This window comes from Dasypus novemcinctus, chromosome 11 (assembly GCF_030445035.2).
Source record: "Dasypus novemcinctus isolate mDasNov1 chromosome 11, mDasNov1.1.hap2, whole genome shotgun sequence".
NCBI lineage: Eukaryota > Metazoa > Chordata > Mammalia > Cingulata > Dasypodidae > Dasypus > Dasypus novemcinctus.
The window spans coordinates 74,440,741-74,454,904 of NC_080683.1; the positions used below are offsets into that span (position 1 = coordinate 74,440,741).

The 14,164-nt window shown below is 49.1% G+C and overlaps 1 protein-coding gene across 1 annotated transcript; it reads left to right on the forward strand.

Annotated features, from left to right (window-relative positions):
- Nucleotides 1–1,422: 1,422 nt before the first annotated feature.
- PRDM13 (PR/SET domain 13) lies at nucleotides 1,423–9,938 on the forward strand. The gene is made up of 4 exons (XM_058307669.1): nucleotides 1,423–1,566; nucleotides 3,074–3,205; nucleotides 3,475–3,595; nucleotides 7,698–9,938. Exons 1-4 carry the CDS (start codon nucleotides 1,423–1,425, stop codon nucleotides 9,422–9,424), a joined length of 2,124 nt encoding a protein of 707 aa, XP_058163652.1. The 3' UTR covers nucleotides 9,425–9,938.
- The last annotated feature ends 4,226 nt before the right edge of the window (nucleotides 9,939–14,164 follow it).

The following is a 14,164-nucleotide window of genomic DNA, read 5'->3' on the forward strand; positions in this document are numbered from 1 at the left end:
TGGCAGCCTAGGGTCACCAAGTGGGGTCTGGAGTGAACAGAGCGAGGCAGGTGCTGGCAGAACTGCCACAAATATCTGATGAGTTCGACGATTCAATTACTTGGCATCTATCTTTTGAAAATAACCTCACACAAGAGGAGGATCTCCCCTCACCCCAGCAAATGAGCAGCACTCTGGTTTAACCTTGAAGTTCCCATTTTCCTAGTTCATGTATTAGGCTACAAGAGTTGTCCCCAACGCCCACTTCACCCTTCACTACACAGCGACATTTGATGGAGTGGGTGTTCTTGTTTTTTATTTAATTAAAAAATTATTTTTAAAGCCCACTTTGTTGGTTTTGGAGAATGTAGCCCCTTGCCCTCTCTCTGGGTTTTACACTTAAAAGTAAATCAGAGCTTGCGAGGACTAGTTGCTTAATTACCCGGCCTGCAGTACCCTTTCTTCACCAGGGCTCAAGAACCCCTGCAATGCGACTGCTTCCACTGTCCGGAGAAAATGCGGGTCCGGATATGCCAGAGCGCAGTGATGTACAGCTGACCTGCCTCCCCAAACTTGTCTGGACGCTTCATATTTTGGGCGAAACGGGACAGAAGGAACGATAAAGTGGTTCTAAATAGACGACTGGCCCGAACCCAATTCCCTGAAATGGTAATATGGTCGTTATTTTAAAAGTGTAGGTATTTTCTGGTGTTTTCCCATCAAGTACCTGCCTAATTTCTGTATGGCACACGCCAGAAATCAATAGAAGTTAACAAGTCCTCCAAACAGTCCCCATCTCTTTGTTTAATCTCCTTTACAATAAAGCCAAGGGGAAAGAATTAAAAATCTTTGAAGTAGACCAAGGCTCAAAGGAATCAGCCAAGTAAACTTAAAGTAGTCACTTATTTCCCAAAACTGGTTTGTCGGCTAACAATAAAAGGAAGTAAAATTTATGGATAAATTATACAGTGGATTTGTCACTTAAAATATCGTAACTGTCTCGAGGACAATACCCCATGCTGAGGATTAATGGTCCCGCCGGACCTTTGATTCACCAGCGCCTTTTCTTCGCCCTTGACAAATTGGATTTTTAGGAATGGGAAGGTCGCCTGGACCATTGTGCGCCAGCCATTCAGAGTCCTCGATTATGCAGGGGGCTGAGGGAACCACTCCATGTGACCCTCTCGGGTGGGACTCTGCAGCTACTCTGCAGCTGCTCCGCAGGGCAACTCTCTCACCAAACTCCGCGCCCTTGCCCTCGCGGTGCCAAAAGGCGCCCGCCGCAGTAGAAAAGGCGCAGTGCATGCCTGCCCGCGTCACTCCGCGGGCGGAGGACGCACGTCGGGGCGCGGCTCCCCCGCTCCCGCGGGGCTAGGGCTCCGTCACTCGCGCCCGACCGAGGACTAGGGGCACCGGAGCGCCTGCCTGGCGGCGGCGGCAGCAATGTACGGCAACGCCCGCGCTCCCGCCGCGAGCGTGAGCGCCGACTGCTGCATCCCGGCCGGCCTGCGTCTTGGGCCCGTGCCCGGCACCTTCAAGCTGGGCAAGTACCTGTCAGATCGCAGGGAGCCCGGGCCCAGGAAAAAGGTATTGACTACCCTGACCTCCTCCCCGTGGAAGTTCGCCTCCCTTTCCCCTGGCCCAGGAAAGGCGTAGAGAAGGAGGGGAAGAAGAAGGGGTGATTAAGTCGTTACCTGCCAATTCGGCCAGGTGGAAGGGCACTCCGATTATTTCCAGCAGATTGCATTAACAGAGAGCGAGACTTGATGAGAACGGACAGTCCCCGGGTGGGGTGCACCGGGCTCTCTCCTGCCGGGACCGCTTGGAATCCCTCCTCGCCCTGGGGTGTCTTTCGTATAGGCGTGGGGGGCACTGGTTTTTCTCCGCAGACGCGCCCTGTCTCAGGGGACGCAAGACGTCCAGGACTTTTCCTGCATTCTTCCCTTCAACGACCTAATTTGAGGCTTAAATTTGCCTTAAAATAATTTAATCTCATCTCTTCCGCAAAAAGCCCTGGGGATGCTCCCAGTTCCTAGAACCTCCTCCGAGTTCTTTGCTGATGTCTGCTCGTCGGTTTGGGGTAAATGGAGAGGGGGTGAGCCTGGTGGTGGCTCTGAGGCAGCGCCCAGTCCTCGAGGTCCCGAGGGCTAAAGGCGTCCACCCGCATGGGCCACGGGGTCCCGGCGCCTGCAGCCCTGCTCTGAGAGTCCAGGGGCCAGAGCCTAACCGGGGAGGCCAGGGTCAGCTCACTGGCTCTGACTCGCCCAGCAGCGTCACCACCCTTGATCAGAGAGGGCTTTTAAAGTCCCGGCCCGCCCTGAGGCATCCCGGCAGCCGGAGAGGCAGCGGGAGAGGAGAGGCATCCCGGCAGCGGCAGACAGCGACAGGGAATTGAAGGCATCTGGTGGGGAGGGAAGGACTTTGACAGTAGCTTGGCGTTGACTAGAGCTTTGCCGTAAGAAACCGCTCCAGAGCCCGCGCCCCTGGACCTTCTTGCCCCACTCACTAAAGCTGTGTTTGCAGCGCACCACGCCTTCCTCTTTAGACGGACTTTAATTGCATTTAAACGTCGGGCCAGCTATGGACCAGCTTTTTTTTTTTTCCTTTCCTGCGCGCGCGCTTTGTTCGGAGACTTTGGCTGTTCAGCGTGGCCGCACCTCCATGTGGTGCAGCTGTAAGAGAGAGGCACCAGACTGCGGGGTGGGGGGCGCTCTGGGCGCTGGAACTGACCGCGAAGCGTCTCTATTCCGGTGTAATGGCTGTTTTGGAGCCGCTGTTGGAAGACCTGGGGCTGAGCGGGGGTGGGGATGGGGGGGCGCATCTTGGTATAAGGTTAGCTCAGGCGAGCAGGGAGCATATCCTCACCGCTGGTGTAGCCAGGGTGCGGCGGGGTGGGAACTGTTAGGCTAGTTGACCTCCTGTCTCCCCTCTCCTAAGTAACGTCCCTACGGAAATTCCTACCTCCCAGCAGCCAACAGCGGTTTGGCCAAAGCAAACACAACCATTTTCCGGGGTCGAGTGGAAGATAAACTTTCTCTCTGGGTTGGGGGCCTGGCCGTGGCGTGGGGGAGAACGACCACTGCTTGTGTTGCAGGTGCGCTTGGTGAGAGGGGAGCTTGTGGACGAGTCGGGGGGCTCTCCTCTGGAGTGGATAGGGTTAATCCGGGCAGCCAGAAACGCCCAGGAACAGACTCTGGAAGCTATTGCAGACTTACCCGGAGGACAGGTACTGTGGGCTCTCCCCCTACCCCAGTCGTCATTGCGGGGGACACCAATATTTAAAGCAAAGCGCTTTAGGTAGAGGTCCCATTTAATCGTCCCAACAGCTCGATAAGGTAGATATCATCATTTCCCCCTTTCTAAGGATGAAGAAAGTGAGGTTCAGAGAGGCCCAGTAGCGTTTCCAGGGTCACACAGCGTCAGATTCAAACCTTTCCTCGCCTTTGACCGATTCCCGGGAAAAGACGGTGAGCTATCCCATTCCTTGTGTCCCAGATCTTCTACCGAGCGCTTCGAGACGTACAGCCAGGGGAGGAGCTGACCGTGTGGTATTCCAACTCCTTGGCTCAGTGGTTCGACATCCCTACGACCGCGACGCCGACGCACGACGAGAAAGGTACCGACTCGGAGAGGTCTTCCCGGGCGGCGATGGGCGAGAGTCCGCTCTACTCTGGTCTTTGGTTGCATACTACACCTGAAGGGCCTTTCTCTCGCGCTGTGTAAAACTGAATTCACGCTCCCTGTCTGCGTAGGCAGGAATCAACGTCATCACCACTTCCTTAAAATCAACAGTTAATGGTGACAACTGCAACAGTAACAACCTGGCTCATGATGGCAGGGGAAAATATTCTTGAAAAAATATTGTGCTGTCTTCCCGGGGTCATCCTTTCCTATTGCCTATCCAAAGAGAACCATTTACTCAATTAAGAGTCAGTAAAAGAGCCTTAAAATATTATGACAGTAATTACTTCATGGGTTCCAGAGAGTATAACTCAAACCTGGAATGCTTTTAGAAAGTAGAGACATATCTCTTCTCCACTGGTTTGGAGGAAAGAAATGTATTTCTACAGCATTTTAGAAGCATTATGGTACTTACAGCTGGTCAGCTGGCAGGTACTAGGAACCTTCTATTTAAATGGCATTTATTCATTTCCCCCTCCTTACTTAAATTGAATCTGGGATGTATCCCAATTTCTTCTCAGATTTATTTGATCCCTTCCAAAGCCAAGAACGGGTTTATGCAAATTAAGGTGCAGTAACTAAAGAGAAAAACATTTTCAAACCTTCCCTAGGACATGGAAGAACATTTCCTGTGCAAAGAGGGCAGCCTGGGATCTGCTAAAATATTTAAAGTCTTGAGACTCCTTTTCAATACACCAGCTTCTACGGCTTTCTTTTTTCCTCATCAATTGTTTTAGTTTGTTGATAATTTCCCCTAAAGAAAGTTATTAAAGTGAATTTAATGAATGCTGTGACATATTTTAACAAGCTTTCCTCTTGAACTGCTGGCTCAATCTCATCCCTTTAAAAAAGGATTTAAAGAAATGAACACAAATGTGGGAGTTAGGAAACACTTCATGAATAAGACAGAATGAGGTTTATTCAGAATGATGAGGCACTTCACTTCAAAGAATCACTGTACTCTGTAAATTTATTCTATTGATTTTGTGAGTAAATATTATGTAGGATTTATAAAATAAATGTTTGTTTTTCACATCACATTATATTCAATTCTCTTGTCAATGTCTTCCAGTAAGAGAGAAGCATGACAAAAGCCCCGCAGTGGAGAACTCTCAAATCTGCCACTATAGAACAATTCAGAAGACTATGGGGCTTTAGGGGTTAGACATTGTGTTCAGGACGCCTTCCTTAGGCACACCTAAAGAGCACAAAAGCAACTTGTTTGAGTAGTGGCCCTCATGTTTCATTTCAGCCAACTGAGCTTGTAAACATCACATGGCAACAGATGTCAGAATAACCACTGTTTTCCTTTTGGTGGTTATATGGATTATTCTGAACCCTGATTTTTGAGAGGCTTGAAATCTTGACCACCTTCAGAATTCAGGAAGAAGAGGAGGCAAAGTTACCTATAAATGTGTCTGATATTCTTGGCATGGGGTGGATCTCAGAGTCTGGCAAATTTGTTAGTTGGTTAGGATAAAGTGAAGAAGGGACATGATCAAACAGAACACATGTATTTGCTTAAATCTTGAAAAAAGGAAGAAATAGGTAGGGATGGTTGCCATTCTTCCAATGTTGCAGGGGTTCTTAATCTTTTTTGTTCCACGGAACCTTTGCCAGTCGTTCCCCTTAGTAAATCCACGCTATACTGTGTATTATTTAATAAATATATCACACCCACACCTACACGTCCCCACAAGAATTTCTTTTTTTAAATTTCAATTCAGACTTATGGACCCCTTTTAAGAATTCCTGCACTGTTGTCTAATTTTGGTGGGTTTCAATTCCATAAAAATAAGAAGGAAATGCTGATTCTTTGTTTTAGGGACAAAGTTTACTTGGCTTTCCATTGAGCTGAGTCATCCTGGGAAAGTCTCTGAAAACTCCCTCTTTAAAAAGGGGTGGCAGGAGGGAAGTTCTGAACTTAGTGAAAAAGAGGTTAAGTTACCCCCTCTTGATGTAGAAGGGGATTGGACATAGCCATCCCAGGTCCACAAGATGGAGGAATAGAGTATGGATTAGAGTAGACTTACTGGTGTTCTGCTGGGGAACTATTGTGATTAGTAAGGGAAGAAATTGTACTAGTGATGTGGAGAGGATGGCCACGGTGGCTGCTGATGGTCGGGAGAGGGAAGAAGAGATATGGTGTGGGTTCATTTTCAGGAGGTGGAGTTGTTCTATGTGGTGCTGCAGGGATGGATGCTGGATGTTGTGTGTCCTGTTGTGGCCCACTGGGTGGACTGGGCTAGAGTGTGGACTACAATGTGGACCACTGTCCATGTGCTGCAGCGGTTCTCCAGAATGTATTTGCCAGGTGCAGAGGATGTGCCACAATGATGGAAGAGTTTGTTGATGGGGGAGGGATGGCGTGGGTGGGGTGGGAGGTATATGGGGACCGTATATTTTTTGAATGTAACATTTAAAAGAAAATAAAGAAAAAAAAGAAAAAAGTAAAGCAAAAGGCAAAAAAAAAAAAAAAAGGTTAAGTTATTACATCAACATATACACTAAGAGACCTCAGAGTTCTCTTTCCTCCACTCAAGATTTACATGGATGTTGAATACAAGGTAATAGGAATATTGAAGTGGTTTAATCTAAGTCATCCATTGATAATTAGGACAGGTTCTCATAGGCAGATCCTCCTCCTCCCCCTCTCTTTTTTCCTGCTTTCCCTTAGCCTTAGCTGGAGTAAGTTGCTCTTCATTTGAAACTCCATCTTGCTTATCTGGAGGAATACTTGGAGCTGCCTGTGTGCAAGGAAGGAGAATTGAACTAATGAGACAAATGTATACCTTGGATACTTCTATGTGGGTCAACTAACTTCTTTCTCAGAGACATCTTTCTCTGATGTCTCTGATAGTATCAATCACATTTTAAAAGAATCCTAATTGCAAGATTCCTCTTCTGTGTACAGATGTAATATGACCTTTTTGAAATTAACTTCCACCATATGATTAGAATCTATTGCACACGAGTCCCTTCATTGTGTCTACAAACCCTGGCAAACTTAAAAAACACTTAATGCTAATAATATAAAATTCAAAAAGCACTGACACCAAAACATATATGTAGAGTTTGATAGAGAATTATGAACTTATTAAAGGCTGAACATCTTTTCATATATATATAATTAATGTATTATATATTATATACTCATGTCATAAAAAATAATCCATGTGTAACTTTTCCAAGGACTTTACCAAGTTTGGATTTGTCACATATCTAGGAGTTAATCAATAACCAGGTGGAACAACTGACAAGATAATGCAAAAGCCCTCCAGTTTTTAGAATATCAGGACATAGGACTTTATTTTCCTCCCATCAAATTAAATCGAGTTAAAGAGGAAATAAAGATACAAATAATTTTGAAGAATAGCAAATCACAGTCCCTCTGTGGTCCTTCGGTTGGTTACGCTCCAGGAAAACCTCAGGCAAAGTGTTTAAGGCTCGGAGGGGGCAGAAAGGGTGGGCAATGGACACAAAAGACATTGTTCCATGAAAAAGAATGATTACATATGGCCCATACATACAGGATATTGTCTGGCCTGGTAATGAGGCGCTCACGACCATTAGATTGGCCTTTGTTCAGTTTATCCAAACTCCTTGACATACGCCACCTATTCTGCAAACGCCAACAGATGGGCCCGGGCACAGCACAGTCTCAACACTTGATTTAAAGCAACAGCTGCTCTCTGCTCTCTCTCTTCCCCTGCCAGCCTGCCATAGCGCTGCCCTCCCAACAAAGATTTGCTCGGGTGACCTGGAGGAAGTCTCCATTGGAAGGGCTCAGATCACCTCTATTCGTCTCTGCGTAGTCCCAGAGGGTGGAGATGGTGACAATGGTTAGCCATTTGGGGACTTCTCGAGGTCCTTGCTCACCGAGTCCCAAATTCATTTTTTGTCCGCGAGGACCCAAGAATACTCCCTCTTTCCCCCATTCCGCTGGTCAAAACCTGGGCTGTGCCTTGGGTGCGCTGAAGTTTTCTGTCCGCTCATTCGCCTCTCACGGGGTCGCTTTCCCACTCTTTCTCTCCTAGGGGAGGAACGCTACATTTGCTGGTTCTGCTGGAGGACATTTAAATACCCCAATAGCCTTAAGGCGCACCTACGCTTCCACTGCGGGCTCAGCGACGGCGGGGGCCGCACCTTCCTGCACCACGAGCACGCGGTTCGCCCGGGCACCGCTGCAGCCGCGGATGGCCGCCGCGTCTCACCGAAACCCTCCGCGCCCGACTTCGCCGCGGCTGTCCCCGGCGGCCCTCAGCGGCCCCACCCGCAGTGCCCAGCGCTCCCACAGGCATGCGGGACGCCGGAGGGCATCAAGCGCGAGGCATCCTCCGCGCCCTCGGCCACCGCGCCGTCCCCGGGCAAGTGGGGACCGCTCAGGAAGGGCAAGGAGCAACCGGAGCGCTCCCTGGACATGAGCGGGGCGGCCCGCGGACACGGCCACCTCCTTGGCATCGTGGGCGGCTCTCCAGCGGGGGGCGGCGGTCTGACCTTCTACCCCGGTGTGCGCTCGGCCTTCAAGCCCGCTGGCTTGGCCAGGGCGGTGGCGGCCGCGCACGGCGACCCCTATCGTGACGAAGGCGGCGCCAAGCCCGGGGCTGGGCAGGCCTTGGGCAGGCTGCTGGGCGGGGGCCGGCAGGGCGGGCGCCCCGGGAGTGGGGAGAGCTCGGCGGCGGGCGGCGCGGGCCACCACCACCACCACCATCACCACCACCACCCCAAGTGCCTGCTCGCGGGGGACCCGCTGCCGCCGCCGCCGCCTGGCCTGCCCTGCTCGGGAGCCCTGCGTGGCCTCCCTCTGCTCCCGGGCTCCCCGGAAGAGGTGTCCGCCTTCAAGCACGTGGAGCGCGCCCCGCCCGCCGCCTCGCTGCCCGGCGCCCGTTACGCGCAGCTGCCCCCCGCGGCCGCGCTGCCCCTCGAGCGCTGCGCCCTGCCGCCCCTGGACGCGGGCGGGCTCAAGGCCTACCCGGGCGGCGAGTGCAGCCACCTCCCCGCCGTCATGCCGGCCTTCACCGTCTACAACGGGGAGCTGCTGTACGGCTCCCCGGCCGCCGCCACCTACTACCCACTCAAACTGCACTTCGGCGGGCTGCTCAAGTACCCGGAGCCCATCTCCTACTTCAGCGGGCCTGCGGCGGCGGCCGCCGCCCTGGGCCCCGCCGAGCTGGGCTCTCTGGCCAGCATCGACAGGGAGATCGCCATGCACACGCAGCAGCTGAACGAGATGGCGGCGGGGAAGGGCCGCGGCCGCTTGGACGCGGGGGTGCTGCCGCCGGCCCTAGTGGCGGGGGGTTCCGCGGGGGGTGGCGGCGGCGGCGGCGGCGGCTCGGGCAAGCCCAAAACAGGTCACCTGTGCCTCTACTGCGGCAAGCTGTACTCGCGCAAGTACGGGCTCAAGATCCACATGCGGACGCACACGGGCTACAAGCCGCTCAAGTGCAAAGTGTGTCTGCGGCCCTTCGGCGACCCCAGCAACCTCAACAAGCACATCCGGCTGCACGCCGAGGGCAACACGCCGTACCGCTGCGAGTTCTGCGGCAAGGTGCTGGTGCGCCGCCGGGACCTGGAGCGCCACGTCAAGTCCCGCCACCCCGGCCAGAGCCTGCTGCCCAAGGCGGACGACGGCCCGGGCGCCGACTCCGGCTATCCCCCGGAACCCCGAGAGCCCAAGAGCGACAACGAGAGCGACGTGGATGTCTGCTTCACGGACGACCAGAGCGACCCCGAGGCCGGGGGCGGCGGTCAGCGCGACTCGTGATGCGCCTTCCCCGCGGGTGGGAGAGGGGGTGGACCGACCGAAGTGGGGGGAGTCTGCTCGCGGAGGAGCCACAGGCAGGCGCACAAAGGCTGCAAGCCGCTCAGGTGCTGGACAAAACCGTTGTTATTTTTCGGAGGTCTCTAAGTTTGAACAGTGAGAGATTTCTCGTGGGGGTGCTGAAAGGTTCGGAAGTTAAGCAGATCCCGCCACCTGGACTACCCAAGAGCGGCTGGCACCCCCTGCCCCCCAACTCTGCGCGCTGCAGCTCTGGGGAGCCTACACCTAGGCTTTCCCGGAACCGCCCAGGCGGCTGGCTCCCCGGGTTTAGGTTAACGTCTATTCGAACGTCACAGCGCTCTCGAGGGTATCGGGTTTTAACTGCCACGTATTTTTAAATTGTACTTTTGTGAGGAGGAAATTGTGCCTTTTGAAACGATGTTTTGTTTGTATTTTACGTTAGCATTTCACTGCATAGGCAAACAGTAAACAAAATTCGGTAGGTGTGACAACGGTACACTTGTTTCCATGTCGTCTGTTTTCGTGTAGAAGACTACGCCTTGCCGCACTGAATATACAGTGGTAGCAGGTGTACAAATTGGTCAAGTTGCAATTATTTATAAGAGAATAATGACAAATGTAAAATATTTAAAGCATGAATCTAAAAGCACGCAGTATATAATTTTAAAGAAAATATCCTATTGGGTAGAACAAATGTGGTGTGCGTATTGTGTTATAATGAATGATATACAGTGAAGACAGTATTTTGATCTTGTGCAATCTTTAAGAAAAATAAAGATACAAAACGAGAGCTCACTTAGCGATTTCGGTAGCTCCTTTAAGTAATATTTTAATTTAAAAACGATTTTCTAGGAGATTCCACAATAAAATAAATCACAGCACACTTGAATTTAACAAACACTTTGATTATCATAAAATAAATGTTAAGCCCTATTGTAAAGAGAAATATACTATTTTCAGTATGTATATCTCACAGGTTCCCAGATAGCAGGAAAACCAATTGTTTTCTGAAACCATTATTAATCATGCCAAGTGTTTTCAAGTTTACTGAAAGAACCTAACAACCATCAAAGAAAAAAAAAAAAGGCCAGATATTCTCCCTTTCCAGAAAGAATTATCGAACTGTGGAATGACTCTTTATTTCTTGTATTCGATTTTGACAGAACTTAACTTGGGAAGCTAAAGGAAATTTGCTCAGTGCTTTTTACGATTTATATACACTTTAGTATTAATTCAACAATTACTTAAAGAAGAGTTATTTCAACTGCTGATCTATGTATTTTATGTATGTTTCTTTTTTCCTCATGTACTCTTTTCAACAATCCTGTTCTTCATTGTGGGTCCTATTTTACAGAAGAAGGAACAGACTCTTCAAGGTCACTGGGGGGCCCATAATTAAATTGGCAGTTGGAGGCAATGACTTTATTTACTGGCTTAAAAAAAATGCTAGCTAATGAAGGATATTATGAAGAATATAATTTTGTGATCTAAAATTGGAAACCTTTCTCTCCTCCACATACACATTCTTGGGGAGGATTAGATTAGACAGTCCTTCAGCACCTTAACTCTTCCCAGAGGCTGGTAGGAAAATTCTGGAAGGTCACCAAAGGGTCTGTATATGACCCTAATTATTTTAATCAAATGCCTTTTATTATCTGAGTCCTGGGTGCTGCAAGCAGTTTCTGCCCTGTTATTTCCGTGTATGGAATACTGCTGGTCACTGAGGGCCACCAAGGGCTTTTTCTCGCACATGGATTGGGGGCAGGTGGCTGAATTCTGAGGGTAGTGATCAGCAAAACTATTTCTTCTATGAGAAAAATTTTGTTGGAAATTCTTGATATCTATTGACAGCTAATCAGAAAGTGTTTTGCTTTTTAAAGAAGCCTGGAGAGAAAAAAGTATGGATTAACATGTATATGTGGTGATAATGATACTGCTCTTTTTTTGCAGACCTACTCTGTGCCAGATCATTACACTATTTGTAACTCTTTCCTCTCAAGAGAGGAGGACCATGCGCTCCCTGGCCAGGTGAGGGACAGCCCTGCCATACAGAACTGGAAGGGAACTCAAGCATCTGTCTACTCAGCTCCAGCTCCAGGCTCTCTTACCGTTTCTTGCGTTCCTTTTGAAGCAATTATTGCTTGCAACCAAATCCACCTTTATAGAGGAATATTGGAAAACTTTTCTGAAATGAGAATGTGTAAGTCCTCAGGGAAAGTGAGAAAGGCCTAAGTGATAAATATCGGAAAAGACTTGTATCAGCTGCAAAAGTCATGCTCCCCAATTTCTTATGTCAGAACTAACTCCTACAATTCTTTTGGTTCTGTGTGAAAATAATCTATAAAGAAAGAAATTTTAAAAGTTTGGTCAAAGGAAATACATTTAGAATTGATACAGAATTTAATAAAACAAGGCAGTGTTTTGTTCCCCCTTTATAAATTGGTATCTGCTAGAAGTTACTAGAATTAATTTCGATATAAAAATGGTATTGGAAGTCAGATTTTAAAAGCTCTTAATTGCAGGCTACTTGTAATTCAGCAAAGGTTGCCTCAGATGACACGTATATTTGTTCATGTATGTGTATACTACTATAAAAATGAGCATTAATTTTACTAGCAAAGTCAAATCAGTGATATACAATCAGTAAAAATAATATTATTTAAAATGGCTCAGTTGAATCAGAATTTCTCAGATTTCTTGTATCAGTCTCCTGTCTCTTTCTCTCTGCTCCTAGTCCTGTGCCCTGGAATCCTCTTTCAGAATATAAAAGTTTAGAAATGAAAAATCCACATCCCAGTGTCTATAACTAACTTTGAGGATTACACTGGAAGTTTCCGAGATTTCAACTGAATATTTTTACCAAAAGATTACAAAGAAATACATAAAAAAGGAGGAAGACTCCTATCTTTTAGAAGTGAAAGACTCCAGATTGTTTAGAGTCAGTTGATCTGGGCCTTGAAATGTTTTTGCTTACCTACATAAATTCTACAGACTTGGGTTCTACTCTTACCTCCACAGCTTACTAGCTTGGCATCTTGGACAGTCTCTTTATTTCCTCAGTTTCCTCAGCTGTAATAACGAGAAATAAATAGGGTATTTGTGAGGATTAAATAGGCTAATGAAGGTAAGCTCTTTAGAATCTTGCCTGACACGTAGTAAGCGCTCAAACAATTATTAAAATAACTGTAGCAATCCTTGGTGTTTTCATTGCAAAGACATCAGCTGGGAGTGGTGGTAGTGTTAAGAGCAGGTGCCCATTTCTAAGCATTAGCATCCTTTTGCAGGGCACGCGCCCTCGACTCACTTCTAGCCCCAGAAGAACTCTCATCAACTGCAGAAAATTAAGGCCTTTGATACTTTTGCAAAGGAGAAATTTCTCCTCACCTCCTACCAGGCCATCCTTCCATTTTAAGCTGACTCTGAGTCAAACGATTCATCGCGGTTAGACATACCGGAAGGAAAATGCTCATTTCGTCCGTTTTTTTCACTTATTTTGGGGAAGTTTGGGTTGGCGGTGACGCCTGAGCTTAAGGAAGATGAATGTAACTGAGGTGAGCGCGAGTGCAAAGAGCGAAGCCTCCAGCAAGAGCTGCAGTTCCGCGAGGTTCTACCGGGGGAAAGTTGGAGAGTTGGAGGAGCGTGGTGGCCTCAGCGGCGGGGTTCCAGAGCAGAGAGAGCGATGATTGGCTGGGCTCGATATTGGCGCACTCCCATTGGCTTATCCCGTGGAGGCAGAGTTGTTATTGGCGGCGCGCCCGTGGCGGGCTGGCGGGGCGCGGAGCTCGGTGCAGGCGCCGCCTGGCTAGCTCCGGGAGGGGCGGCAGCGTTTGGGACCGGGTGGGCGCCGGGGCTGCAGCCTGTCAGCCTGGCGGGCTTGCGGCTCACAGCTTCGCTCTGGCTTTCCTTTCGCAGACTGACTTGCTTTTCGGGTTCTGGGTTCTGGGTTCGGAGCAGAGGTGGGAATGTGCCACTTTTAGGTGTATAGCCCATGCGCCCGGGGAGAGAGAGGCGCGGGAACCCGGCGGCGCCCAGTGGGAAGCGGAGCGGAGAAGGCTGGCGACGGAATTTTAGGCGCCAAACTCGTCCTTGCTGAAGCCCCTTACCCTGCTTGGCAGGGAGCTGCGGCACCAGCGTTGTGCACCCTCGCCATCTGCTGCTTCCCCAAAGGGAAGAGGGCAGAGGTGCTGGCGCCATCGGGAGGTCAGACGTGACCCTTGGCCACCCAGGTGTGAGCTGTGAAGAGGAGGCCTCAACAGACGGCGGGGCCAACTTGTTTAGTTCCAGAAGGAGCGTGGCGCTGGCTCTGGGCTGGGTGACCTTCCTACAAAAGATGAAAGGAGAGCTTCTGTCATCTGCGACTGTAGTTTAATTCAAATTAGGTGTAACCGTTGTAGCAGACAACTTGTTAATGCCCTTGGCTTGCAAACCATCCGAGGGTCCTTCAAAGAGGGATCGAGATTGGATGGACTCAATATTGGATGTAATCCCTTTGAGGACACTGTTTTTTATGCTCAGTGCAATCCATTTTAACATTGAAAATTTAAAATGCTAAAGTTAATTAAATAACATAAAAGTGATGGCATAAAAGAGTTATTTGGTAATTTGAGTTAACCAGATTAAGAGAATGTTTTCATGTGCATAGTGAGCAACTATTAAAAATAAATATATCAAATGTCCAAGGATCATAAGTATTCTCTACTTTTTTTTCTATTCATATACACT

Excerpts from the sequence above, each read along its gene's own strand:
- PRDM13 (XM_058307669.1), top strand. The coding sequence starts at position 1,423 with ATGTACGGCAACGCCCGCGCTCCCGCCGCGAGCGTGAGCGCCGACTGC. Across the intron at positions 1,567-3,073 it reads AGCCCGGGCCCAGGAAAAAG|GTGCGCTTGGTGAGAGGGGA; the intron begins GTATTGACTACC and ends CTTGTGTTGCAG. Across the intron at positions 3,596-7,697 it reads GCCGACGCACGACGAGAAAG|GGGAGGAACGCTACATTTGC; the intron begins GTACCGACTCGG and ends TTTCTCTCCTAG.